This window comes from Ixodes scapularis, unplaced genomic scaffold (genome assembly GCF_016920785.2).
Source record: "Ixodes scapularis isolate PalLabHiFi unplaced genomic scaffold, ASM1692078v2 ptg000044l_1__unscaffolded, whole genome shotgun sequence".
Lineage (NCBI taxonomy): Eukaryota > Metazoa > Arthropoda > Arachnida > Ixodida > Ixodidae > Ixodes > Ixodes scapularis.
Window position 1 is genome coordinate 410,921 of NW_024609897.1, and position 12,764 is coordinate 423,684.

At 41.8% G+C, this 12,764-nt stretch overlaps 1 protein-coding gene across 1 annotated transcript in view; it reads left to right on the plus strand.

Moving 5' to 3' along the window:
- Positions 1 to 12,764, plus strand: part of LOC115317540 (sodium-coupled monocarboxylate transporter 1) — a 141,413-nt gene that overhangs the window by 11,872 nt on the left and 116,777 nt on the right. Inside the window, exon 2 of the mRNA XM_040218554.1 lies at positions 10,953 to 11,018. Coding sequence (XP_040074488.1) covers positions 10,953 to 11,018 — 66 coding nt within the window. The remainder of the gene's footprint in view (positions 1 to 10,952; positions 11,019 to 12,764) is intronic.

Genomic DNA, 12,764 nt, shown 5'->3' on the forward strand with positions numbered 1-12,764 from the left:
GGTATTGACGTCAAGAGTACTCTTAAAAATTCCTCTAAAAACAACAAGGCAAAATGCGTCCTTCTGCAACAGGCGTCTACTCAACCTCCACGATCCTGTGTCCAGACTTGGGCATACTTATAATTCTTCTTTTTCTGAAACACTCGACATATTTAACAATAACACGCTGCAGTTTGTAAAAACGTTAAAGGCCATCACTTAAATTTGAACTGTATGCACTAACTTGCGGCGTTTACGCCGAAATTCCCCACTTTGAATGCATTTTTTTTCTTTCCAGCAATTGGTGGTGGCGGTAGTACCATTAAGCTTATCGTGTGTTGTGACTTTGTGTTTACTTTTTATAATTTTTAAGTGTATTTTTCTAGGGCTTGTCCGTTGTGTGTGTTGTCCGTACTATTGCTTTATGCCCTGTTCTGCCTTACATGTTAACACAGTGCACCTGTACCAAGACCGCAAGGTTGTTCCTGGGCACGAATAAAAACATTGATTGATTGATTGATTGATTATTATTATACAGGAAGTTCACAGGAAGTTTAAGAAAAGTGGCCTTTTAAAGTGGGAGGTGGAATTCAAGAACTGCAGAAAGCAATGTAAGACTGTCCTGGATCGCGACCGCCGGGCTCATCGTTGCTCAGTGGAATCAGATCTTGTCAATAATCCGAAGAAATTCTGGAAGTACATTAATTCACGTTCTGGGAGGCATATCGAGTCGGAGATTGTCCTGGATAATCACGAGAGCGATTTGAAGTCCGTGCCTGAGTTATTTGCTGAGCATTTTAGGTCCGTCTACAGGGATAGTACGCAGCGTTCTGCACCTGTGCTGCCTCACTTAGATGGGTTTGGTGACTTGTTAAGTTGCATTAATGTTGATGAAGAGTCCGTACGATCCTGTATTAAGAAAATGAGAGCAACATTATCAGTAGGGCCCGACGGCATTCCCTCTGCGATTCTCAAAACGTATCACGACATATTCACGCCGGTACTGTGCTCTATATTTAACAACTCGTTAAGGTTGGGAACCTTTCCTGAGACGTGGAAAGTCGCTGCTGTTGTTCCAGTCTTAAAGTCGGGAAAAAAAGGTGATATTTGTAACTATAGACCTATTTCTCTTCTCTCTCCATTTTCTAAGCTCTTTGAAATGGTAGTTCATCAATTCCTGTCTTTCAAATTTCGAAACTTAGCAATTCCCAATCAGCATGGTTTTATGAGCGGCAGATCAACAACTACCAATCTCGTTAGCTTTATGTCTGCTGCATCTCGTGTAATATGTAACAGAGGTCAGTTGGACGTTGTCTACTTTGACTTAAGTAAGGCTTTTGACGTAGTCAATCACATTATTCTTTTATCCAAACTTTCCTCCTATGGAGTATGTGGCTCAGTACATGACTGGTTAAAAAGCTACTTGTCAGAGAGAGAGGCATATGTCCGGGTTAACAACATGAACTCTTCGTTGTACAGGACTCGCTCTGGCGTTCCTCAGGGATCTGTTTTAGGACCCCTTCTGTTCACAATTTTCGTAAATGACGTCTCTTTTGCTGTTTTAAATTCTTCATTCCTGCAATATGCTGACGATATAAAAATTTATCGAGAAATAGTTACTGAACGTGATTGTGCTAAGCTCCAGGAAGATGCATGTTCTTTCTACCGATGGTGCTCTGAAAATGACCTTCTCTTGAACCCGTCCAAAACCAAGGTCATGACGCTCTCTCGGAAAACTCACAATATCTCTTTTGCATATAATATTCAAGGAGAGACTTTGTCTCGAGTAAGTGTAATGAAAGATCTCGGAGTCATGGTTGATTCTGGGTTGCGTTTCTCTGATCACGTTGGTAAACTGGTTAACTCGTCTTTGCGAATGTTGGGTGTTGCCTCTCGCTTAACCAGGGAGTTCAAAAACCCGACGGCTTTTATCACGTTATACTGCTCGCTATCCTGGTCACAGTTAGAATATGCCTCAGTTGTTTGGAATGGAATTTCTAAAAGTCACTCCTTGGAGATCGAACGTGTGCAAAAAAAGTTTGTCTCTATCTTTAAACATCGCTACATAAAGGAGGATGTTCACTGTTTAACATATGAGTCTGCGTTAGAGCGTGTTGGTTTGCTTAGCTTGCACCGGCGTCGGGAGAACGCGGACTTACTATTTTTGTTTAAAACGCTGCATGGACTCATCAATTCTCCGAGCCTGCTATCTGAACTGTGCCTTAGGGTCCCACGTGTGCCTACTCGTCTTCTGTCATCTTTTTATGTTTCTAGAATGTTTAGTCCGGTAAACCCAATTGTGAGAATGGCTCAGCGTTTGAATCATTACTCTGAAAAACTTGATATTTTCAACCCTTGCTACAGGACGTTTGTCCTTTCTATTAAAAACTTGCCCCTGCAGGATGAGCATTGCTGAATTGCTTTGTTATGTCTGAATGTCGTCATCTCCATGTCGTGTTTTCTGGTGGTGCAGTTGTTGTCCTTCGGTCTTGTGTTCCGTCTCTACTGTTACTGCCTCGTTTTTATTTCATTGTACTAATTACTCGTGCACTGCCTAGTATTATGCTAAAAATGTATCTTATTTTCTGCGGAGATGTGTATAGTGTGTTTTTTTGTTTTTTGTTTTTTTTATCCACCAGTGTACCAGCACCAAGACCTCAGGGTTGTTCCTGGGCACTGTATAATAAAGATTGATTGATTGATTGATTGATTATTATTATTATTATTATTATCATTATTATAACGGCCATGCAAAAAGAAAATTCTTTAGCAGACATACACTTACATAGAAAGTTTACAATGGAACGGGTTACAACATTTTCGATTTAATATCTTTTTCTGGGATGCTTCAATTGGAAGCTCGAAATTGTTTTCTTCTCTATGAATTAGGGTAAATCAACAATAACCGAAAATTGAAAAAAAAAGAAAAAAAAAGAAAGAAATAACTCAAAGTGGGTAATTGTTTTTGAAATAATTTTTCGAATACAACTTTTTTTATGTCAATAGCTTCAGATAGTTACTAAAGATAAAGACCAAAAAGTTGCCATAAGAAATGCATAGGATACCGGAGCTGTTTTGTCCTCTTAAGAATTACAGGATTACATTATATTATAATTACATTACAAATTACATAATATATACTGGGTGTTCACAAATATTTGCAAGGTTATTTTACCGCAAAAGTAAACTACGCATCCCGGAACGCTCATTCTCCGCCCAGATGTCAGTGTTACAGAAATAAGTTATCTTATCCAGAGGATATAAGCCATTTATTAACATTTTTAATAGCTAAATGGCGGCCGACGAAACCTGGAATACATGAAGCTGAATGCTGCAAGTTACCGAAAACGGGAGAAAACAGAGCCAGTTTTTCCATTGAGAGTTTTAGGAAAGCACTTACAACGTTTTGAATGTGATAACGGTTTGTTCTGAAGCTTTGGTATCTGTGTCGGACCGCTCGCGCTACATATGGGTGAAGAATGAGCGTTCGACTATGCATTGTTTCTTTTTGGCGGTGATAAAAAAAAAACACGTAACATTTTTAAAGACACGCTGTACGTTAATACAACTTCCTCCATCTACCGTTGTTTTGAATATTTTTTTTTCGGCTAATGCTGCAGTCTCATTGACTGAGCAGGGATGCTTAGACGCTCGATATTCTTCAAGCCCTTTGTTAATTCAGTTGTCGGTGGAACGCTGTATGAACACCTTCCGCATTTTGCGACAGGCGCCATAGGTTTCGACAAATGTTCCGACTAGCGCCGAAAGCAACATATCAGTTAATTTACAACCGTCACTCGTATGGCTTCTTGAAAGTTTTTTGTTTATTATTTTAAATTTGAAAATAAATTTTCAAGAAACGCCTAGAGAATTCATGTTCGATGTTTTTTAAGTCGTAGGATAAAGCCGTTGGAAACTAGATGACACTTAGCAGGTTAGAAAACGTAAAGGTCTTTGGCTGTTATTTTATGAGAAGAAGCGCTATAGAAGAGGAACCCAGAGCAACAAAATTTATGTGTGATTTTTTCTGCCCCGTAAATTGTCAGATTTTAGCATGAATAGAGGTGAAGTGTGAGTGCCCTTACTTCGTGGCTTTCAGGTTATTTACGCATCTAAGTGAGAAGTACACCCGTGAGCAATATGAAGGTGAACAGCCCTCTTCTTGTTTTTGACGCTCCTGCAGGTTTTGGAACAAGCTCTGTTCCAGAAGAGGGCTAGAACGCAAAGTTTAGACCCCAAGCCACGTAGCATTTCAGACTTTGAGGCTTAATATAGCTCTAGGGAGCCGCGAAACAGGCAAAAAGCCAGGTAAGGTGTTCACCTTCATATTGCCGGCGGGTGTACACAGACATCCCGCAAAAGTCATTTTAGCAGACTACCCAAGCTCGCCTTATTTGCATAAAAGATTCGAAGTAAATAACCAAATTAAGGCGTAAATAAACACGCGTGCAAAGTGCCATTTTGTTTTGGGATTTTGCTTTAGAACAGTCACTGCTTAAGACGCCAGCACGTGCAGCGCTTGTATCTTCACTCTCGCATGGCGCTTGGAGCTTGGGTACTTTAACAAGATCTCTATTAAAAATCACTTGCTCAGTAAAATTAGAAAACAAAAATGTTTATGCCTCGTTGTCAATTTACAACGTTTTACAAACACCGGGGCGCTCTACAGTTAAAAAACGCATGCGAACTCGCCTGGACGTTATGAATGCAAGCATAGTCTCAGTTTAAAAATAAAAAAAAACAAGAGATCAATACGAAGAAAGTTTACCCAAAATAATTCAATCCACCGTGATAGCTAGAGGTATTGGCGAGTTTTAGCAAGCCGTGCTTTCATAAAGTAATACTTGGATTGCAAACTCCAGCAATCCAATCAAACCTTGCTCTCAAGCTCACGGAAAAAGTGGTATCGAACATTGTTACTGCTATTGTTGTGGTAATGATTAGAGCTGGAAAGCGAATACTACCGTGCGGGAATATAGTCTATCTGTAGCAATGAAAAGTCTTACGCAGCCACGGGTGAAGCGAAGAAAAAAAAAACGAAATAGGTGATGACAAGAAAAGCTTTACCATGAGATCTTATTAACGTTTCGCAGCCGATCAGATTGCGGCATTGATCCTAAGAACGCCGTAGTACAGTGTAGGTATTTAAGGGTGAGTTTAATTTTCGCAGAAATAAATATTGTGAACTTTTCGCATGTTGTTACTTCGTGGAGCAATATTTGTTATCGCGAACTTGCGCTTGCACTTCGAAGCATGCCCTGAAGAGCGCTCTCAGTCCTATGCGGAGAGCAAGTCGTCTGCTTTTTGCGCAGGGGTTGCAGTGACGTCAGAACGACACAGAGTTCTGATTGCCTTTGATTGTCGGATAGCAGATAGACCTTAGAGCAAGCTACCTTGAAATCTACCCACTATCCTTCAATCAGAGCCAATCAGAGCTCGGCGTTCTGACGTCACTTCAACCTCCGCAGAGGAAGCAGACGGACTGGCGGTCCGCGTACCAGAGCTTTTAAAACCAAATTTTCTAAGCTTTTCAAACAGGGCGTTTTGCTACACATCACAAGCATATCATACACATATAAAAAGCAGAAATCATGGTTGACTTACACGTTGGCATAGACCCTTTCCGAAGTTCAGTGTTATCTGGTGACTAAAATAGCGCTTTAACATTTGCCGTACTAATGGCGGCAATAAACCTGTAGCCTGCAGTATTTTTATAGGACATCGTCACTTTTTCAAGTCACCGGCAAACGAGAATGCGCTCTTCACCGCACAGTTCTTTCTCGATAATCTCTTTGAGTGTCGAAGGCCACAAAGATGCAACCAGTCGGAACGAAGCTCCAACCCAGATAGACGCCTTGATAAAGTTTTATATATCAAGAGGCTTTCAAGTGGATTGTCGGCTGCTAACAGATTGACTGGGCCCAAGTTATAGAGATGAACGCTTTGGGAACTCATAGAGATGAGCGGGGTCGATATGGAGCGCATTCGACCGCGCTCCATATCGACGCGGATCATTTTCGACATGATAATGTCGAAAATGACAAGATGACAAGATAACAATCAAGCTAGATAACATGCATGGTCACTAACACAAACCCCACCGGGCGATCTCGCAGTGCAGGTGCCCATGGGACCCAAAATTAGCTTAAGCAGCAATTCTCGGGAAATACGCAGATAAAACTTCAGAATTTTACGATGCATTCTTTATCAGAAAACAAGAGAAAACTAGCGCGTTAGTTTCCCGTCAGAGTACCTGAGCGGTTCAGTTTTATTTTCTAATCGAATAGCCAGAAATATGATAGTAATAGTGTGTTTGTTTTACTACCTTCATTTTAGGGTGCACTTCGTCTTGTGCACAACCTTGTCCCTGTTCATTCGGCGTTTTTCGTTTAGCTTGTGGGTGATTCCACGTCAGTTCATGCAATGATGGTCCGGGTCATAATTTAGATATTTTTGTTAAAAATATATATAAAAGCCATGTTCTTGGGAGGAACATTCAGCTAGATATGAACGCCGTAACAATTTGTTTCGCTGAGATATAAAATAGAGAAGCTTGAGGCGTGGAAATTGAGAAGATTTCACAATGCTACTTTGCACAGTCGTCATTTCCTTATAGAACCTTTCACAGCACCATAATTTTCTTAATAGGTTTTACAAAGGTTATACAACACATACATAAAAAATTAAAAATATACATAAAATATTTCAATGCAAACAAAGATATCAAACATGGCACAAAAACGCGTTTTAGAGACATATTCACAATTTTTTTGCAAATAAACCATTCTTCATAATACTTCACAAAACATATCAAAATGCGCGTATTTAAATACTCTTTACGAATATATAAAGATAATATGCCCACCCTTAAACATATTTTTGTTATCAACGCGGAAATTCGGCTGATTTCTCAAAATGTGGCAAGATTGGGCGTCGATATTTAAAAAACTCCATCTTTTATTTTCTTTAAACTGCCCTTGGCACTTTGCAGTGACTTGAACTAACCTGTGATGGCAAAATATTGAGTAACATATGACCTCCAAGCGGGAAAAGCTACGACAAACCTTCACTCGGAGCGAGCCGATGTCTTCGTCATAGCGGCTTTGCCGCACAGCACCAAACGTTTGGGCGTTAGTTATGGCATGTATTTTATATTATTAAAATTCTTTTTTTATACGCGGTGAGTATTAGTGACGTGAAAAGGAACTTTGAACTGGAATACCATTAATTAGCTTACAATTCACAGGAATAAGACGACCCCACTCTGCAAATTCGCTACCTATGCATCATACATAAGCTTAAAACTCTCAGTTGCGCGAATGGCCATGTATACATCTGGCCTCTCGGCATATGATGACTTTCACAGATGAGTTTCCTGGATTCCTTTGACAGGTTTTACGGTGTCCACTTTGCTTGCTTCACCGCACGAAACTCTCGAACTCGAAGACAGTTGTGAGCACTGCGCAGAGTGGTTTGACGCGTTTTGCGAAGTGCTGAAGGCATGTAGTTCCCACCAAAAACGCCAGCGATTGTACGTGCTTCTGCCACCAATCATCCTGAAGAAAACAATATTGCGTCTGGTGTCGGGTGCGACTGCCTACATGATTGATCAAACATGAAAACTGAAGCGCAAAGGTGGTGTTTGAACAACCCCTGATCCCTACATGGGGAAAAAGGCGAATGCCGAAGACGTGGGGGTTGCAATTGAGTACTAGACACGCGACGACCTCGCATGCTCTGTTCAAATTCCCGACAAAAAGGACGTCGTCAAAGCCATGATCAACGACATGTTCAAAGTCGTTAAAAGGTTTATGACCCGCTCTATTAAGCAAGCTTACCAGCTGTTTAGGAAGGACCATCCCCAACCCGAACTAGGCATCTCCAAATTTTATTCTCTACGACCAAAAAGGATAAAAAAAAAAGTCCCGAGCACGAGGTGTGCGCATGCATATATTGCGTCAATTTTCAGTTGCTTTTAACGGCAATAACAAATGCCCCAAAGAAGACATTTACTGAAGACGACCTCAAGCGCATCTACCTCTTCTGCGCTCCACAGAACGATTGCTTTCTGCGCCGTTGCGAAAAGTGCCCAAAAACGCAGAGCATCTCGCTGCAGTCGCTTCATCTCGACGAAGACGAAGAGATCTGTTTCGCGTTATGGGACGCTGGCGAACTCGTCAAAAAGGTTATGGACACTTCTGCCTTCCTGCGGAAATAGGAGAGCGAAAAGTATATGAGGCATTCTTACATCCTTGACCTTGAACGAAGCCTGATACATGACACAAGAACCGCCTTACCACCCAAGGCAGTGATGTTCCACTTCGATTTTGCGGAAAAATGGACAGTACTCTTTCCAACCGAAGTGCAGAGTTTTCATTGAAAAAAAACTCAGGTGTCTCTCTCCACAAGTGTGGTTACGTCCACGCAAGGCACGCAAAGCTTTGCCGTTGTCACCGATGGTACAGGACACATGACACAGCTCACGCTCTTCTAGCCACAAAGGCCATAGAAGAGTATGTTAATGTTTATTTCCCAGTCTTTTTTTAAATAATTTTTGTATCAGACGGAGCGGCGGTGCATTTCAAGAATCTCTTCCAATTCCACGAATTGTCTCGGAAGCCGCACTCTTCGGCAAGATGGATCTTTTCAGCCACTGGACACGGAGATAGCGCTTGTGATGAAGTAGGTGGAAGAACCAACGCTCACCAAGTTGACATCTTCGCTCAACTCAACGATTGCCACGGCTAAAGACTTTGTAGAAGTGCTACGTAAGAAAGTAACAAATGTCTGCATGTTCCACCTGTCTGTGGAACGGGTTCGAGAGTTTCGTGCGGTAAAGCAAGCAGAGTGGACCACCATAAAACCTGTGAGAGGAATCCAGGCTTCTCATCTGTGGAAGTCATCATATGCCGAGAGGCCGGATGTATACATGGCCACTTGCATAACTGAGAGTTTTAAGCTTATCTATGCATAGTTAGCGAATTCGCACAGTGGGGCCGTTTTGTTCCTGTGAATTGTAAGCTAATTAATGGTATTCCAGCTCAAAGTTCATTTTCGCGAGACTAATACTCAGCCCTTATGAAAAAAAGAATTTTAATAATATAAAATACATCCCATAACTAGCGCTCAAAACGTTTGGTGCTGTGCGGCAAAGCCGCTATGACGAAGACGTCGGCTCGCTCCGAGTGAAGGTTTGTCGTAGCTTTCCCCGCTTGGAAGTCATATGTTACTCAATCTTATGCCATCACAGGTTAGTTCAAGTCACTGCAAAGTGCCAAGGGGAGTTTAAAGAAAATAAAAGATGGAGTTTTTTAAATATCGACGCCCAATCTTGCCACATTTTGAGAAATCAGCCGAATTTCCGCGTTGATAACAAAAATATGTTTAAGGGTGGGCATATTATCTTTATATATTCGTAAAGAATATTTAAATACGCGCATTTTGATATGTTTTGTGAAGTATTATGAATGATGGTTTATTTGCAAAAAAATTGTGAATATGTCTGTAAAACGCGTTTTTGTGCCATGTTTGATATTTTTGTTTGCATTGAAATATTTTATGGATATTTTTAATTTTTTATGTATGTGTTGTATAACCTTTTTAAAACCTATTAAAAACGTTATGGTGCCCTCAAAGGTTCGATAAGGAAATGACGACTGTGCAAAGTAGCATTGTGAAATCTTCTCAACTTCCACGCCTCAAGCTTCTCTATTTTATATCTCAGCGAAAAAAATTGTTACGGCGTTCATATCTAGCTGAATGTTCCTCCCAAAAACATGGCTTTCATATATATTTTTAACAAAAATATTTAAAATATGACCCGGACCATCATTGCATGAATTGACGTGGAATCACCCTTGTGTGTCTATTTGTACGGAAGTGACGTACGGAAACACGCTTCCTTCTTACGCAGAGAGCTGAAATGCTCTCTACTTAATACACCTTCATTGGCTCCAAAACGCTATGGAATTTTTGTCCGGGGTGTTACTTGGTTTAATACGAAACGCATATGCGGACTCTTTGGTGCGCGCTCGCACATTCACCGTCCGTTTGGTCCATCTTCTCCGAAATGACACGTTATCGGCTCCAACGCCGCACCTCAGCTATCGCTGTGTTGCGCCTTACGGGTTCCGTAAGTGTTTACATTATTTTTTTCGCCGTGTGATGGCAGAACTCGTAAATATATTTTTGAAAAAAGAAAACTGCCCGCATTAATCTGATAAGCGTTGGAAGCACAAAGCGTGTCGTGCACACATTATGCGTGCGTTACGGCTTGCCGTACTTTGTATGTGTGTGTTCCAACTCAGTTCTAGTCGGAAGCACTCACCAGGAAACGTTTCTTCTGTAACCTCTCGTACGACTTCATTTCTAAAACGTTCTTAATGAAAGTGATATTGCGTTCGTTCAATTGTGGGAAAACATTGCGCATTGTTTTGTAATTTTAGTTGGAATTTGTTAATTTGAAGTTACACTGCCAGATTCATGAAATAGCTATACGGCCTGATCCTGAGGACGCCTTGTAAGTAGAAATGACGCGTTAGTGTGACTATGCATACAATAATCTTCAAATCTTTCAAGTTATTTGTGACATATCTTTTATACAGACAATAAAAACTTTTTCAAAGTCCGTCAAACAGCATCGATGGTCGCCATTTCTTCTGCACTGAGGTTATGATTGGGTCCGAGTCCTTACCGAACGGCTACGCAGCCCTCGTGTCCAATCTATGCCCTGAGTGCAATTTAGCAAGCAATGGCGTACAGGCGATGAAGCGCACTTTTGAAAAGGGTCTATTGTTTCAAGCAAGAAGCGCGTATGTCCGACCCTTCGCGTGTTTTATAATTTGATTCCGGACACTGGTTAATTCATTCTACGCTTTCCTTGTATCAATATTTAACACAGTGACATCGGAAAAAATACTCGCTAGATTATGGACAGCTGTTTTACAATTATACGTCTTTTTCTTTTATTTCAGTATCTGCGAATGCGATTCGGGAACAAAGTCGGTATCACAGCTTGCTCCTTGTATTTCATCCTCAACGTAAGTAGTTCTGAAACAGTCGTAGATTCCTTAGTAATTTTATCAAAACGTCATTTTACAGCGTAAAGGAAAAAAGCGATTTGTGATTTCACTACCTTCATAAAGTTTCCGTGGGAACTCATTGGTGTTTTTTAGGCCCATCGGCGTGCCGTTTGGCGCGGCTTCAAAAGTTGATAAAACCGGGTCGCTTCATTAAGCAGTTGATGCTTTCGCGTGAAAACATTTTTATACATAAAAGACTTCGTACGCTGCCGTTGCGGCGGCAGCTAATGCAACCGAAATATTCACCGCGAAAAGCATGCGGGGAGCGCTAGGTGCTTATCATCGTTGGCGCGCACCTTGTCATCCACCACGTTGTTTTGACACTTTTGTGGTTTTTTTATTGAAACAATTGTCAAAATTACATGCTAAATGACAAGGCGCACGCGAAAAGTGGTAAGGCGTACGTGATGGTTTTGTGTCGACGGACATAAAAAAAAACGACCTACAAGTCATATGCCGCTTAGCTGGAAACAAATTAAACATCATAATAAAAACAAAAGCACGGACAAAAAAAAAAAGAATTAGATCCCTTTTCATGGCAAACGCCGTCAGGTTGGTGCTCCAGTCGTTGACATCCCAGAAAACTTGTGGTTCATAAAAAAATGAACAAATCCCATCTTAACATCGCTGGTTGAAATGTCGATGAAACATTTTACCACCATGTCTCCAGGTGAACGCAAAAACAACGAAGTATTAGATCAGTTAAAAATTTTCAAATAATCTTTTAAATAAACTTGTCTCCTCCAAAACGTTAAAGGAACCATGAAATGACTTTTCAAGTTCTTCCCTCTTAGCTTTCCTCCTCAACTCTAAAACGAAACGATAAATCACGCGGCCGTGAAGTGCTTGGGCGAGGCGATGAGTCCAAGCTTCCACCGTGTTTTTTAAGACTACTATGGACCTTGTCGTTCTCAAGTGATGGCAAGTGCCGTCACGGCACTCATTGGCCACGAACGCGATTTCAAATGTTCGTCAACGGATTGACCGTTGACGAGCGTATACGTCCCTGTGACGCAGTGCTCGTGTCTAACGCGGCTCTATCACTCGGCTGGGAGAACTTCCATTTCCGATAGACAGGCATACTTTACGTAACGGTCACGTGATTTCACATGTTGGTGGGTAAGTCCGGTTGTGTCGAGGAGAAAAGCAGACCTGAGTTTTCATGATTTTTTGTGCAAAACTGGGGGCAATAAAACGAATACGTATTTGTGCTCTGGGTTCTATGTACTATCGAGGGAAAATGAAATGCGAACAGAGGAGCGCTTGCTCGCGGTATAGGCTGCGCCGCCTGGTAGTGAGACTACGTGCGATGGTGCGTGGTCTACTCCGATGTGTTTACGCCCTTCGCTCGGCGCTCCCCAAGCTTCGACGGTGCGCCTCTTAGTGCGCTGAAAGCTATCACCGCTATCTTTGCTCGCTCGGCTCGTGCGGCGCGAGGAAGCTCGCCGCTATATAGCAGCTAAAGCGCGCGCTGGCTGAGCGCGCGCTTTAGCTGCTACTATACTCTGTTTCACCTTATGATGTAACTCAGGAAAGGCTACAAGCGCGAGCTCCCTGCTCTAGGGCACATCTTGGCGGCACAAGCTCTCGTGCGTTAAGAGTAGCTCCCAACGCTATAAGCTCGTGCTTCTAGCGTTGTCTGTGGTACAACATAAGGTGAAACGGAGTATAGCGACGAGCATCCTCGCGCCGCACGCGCCGAGC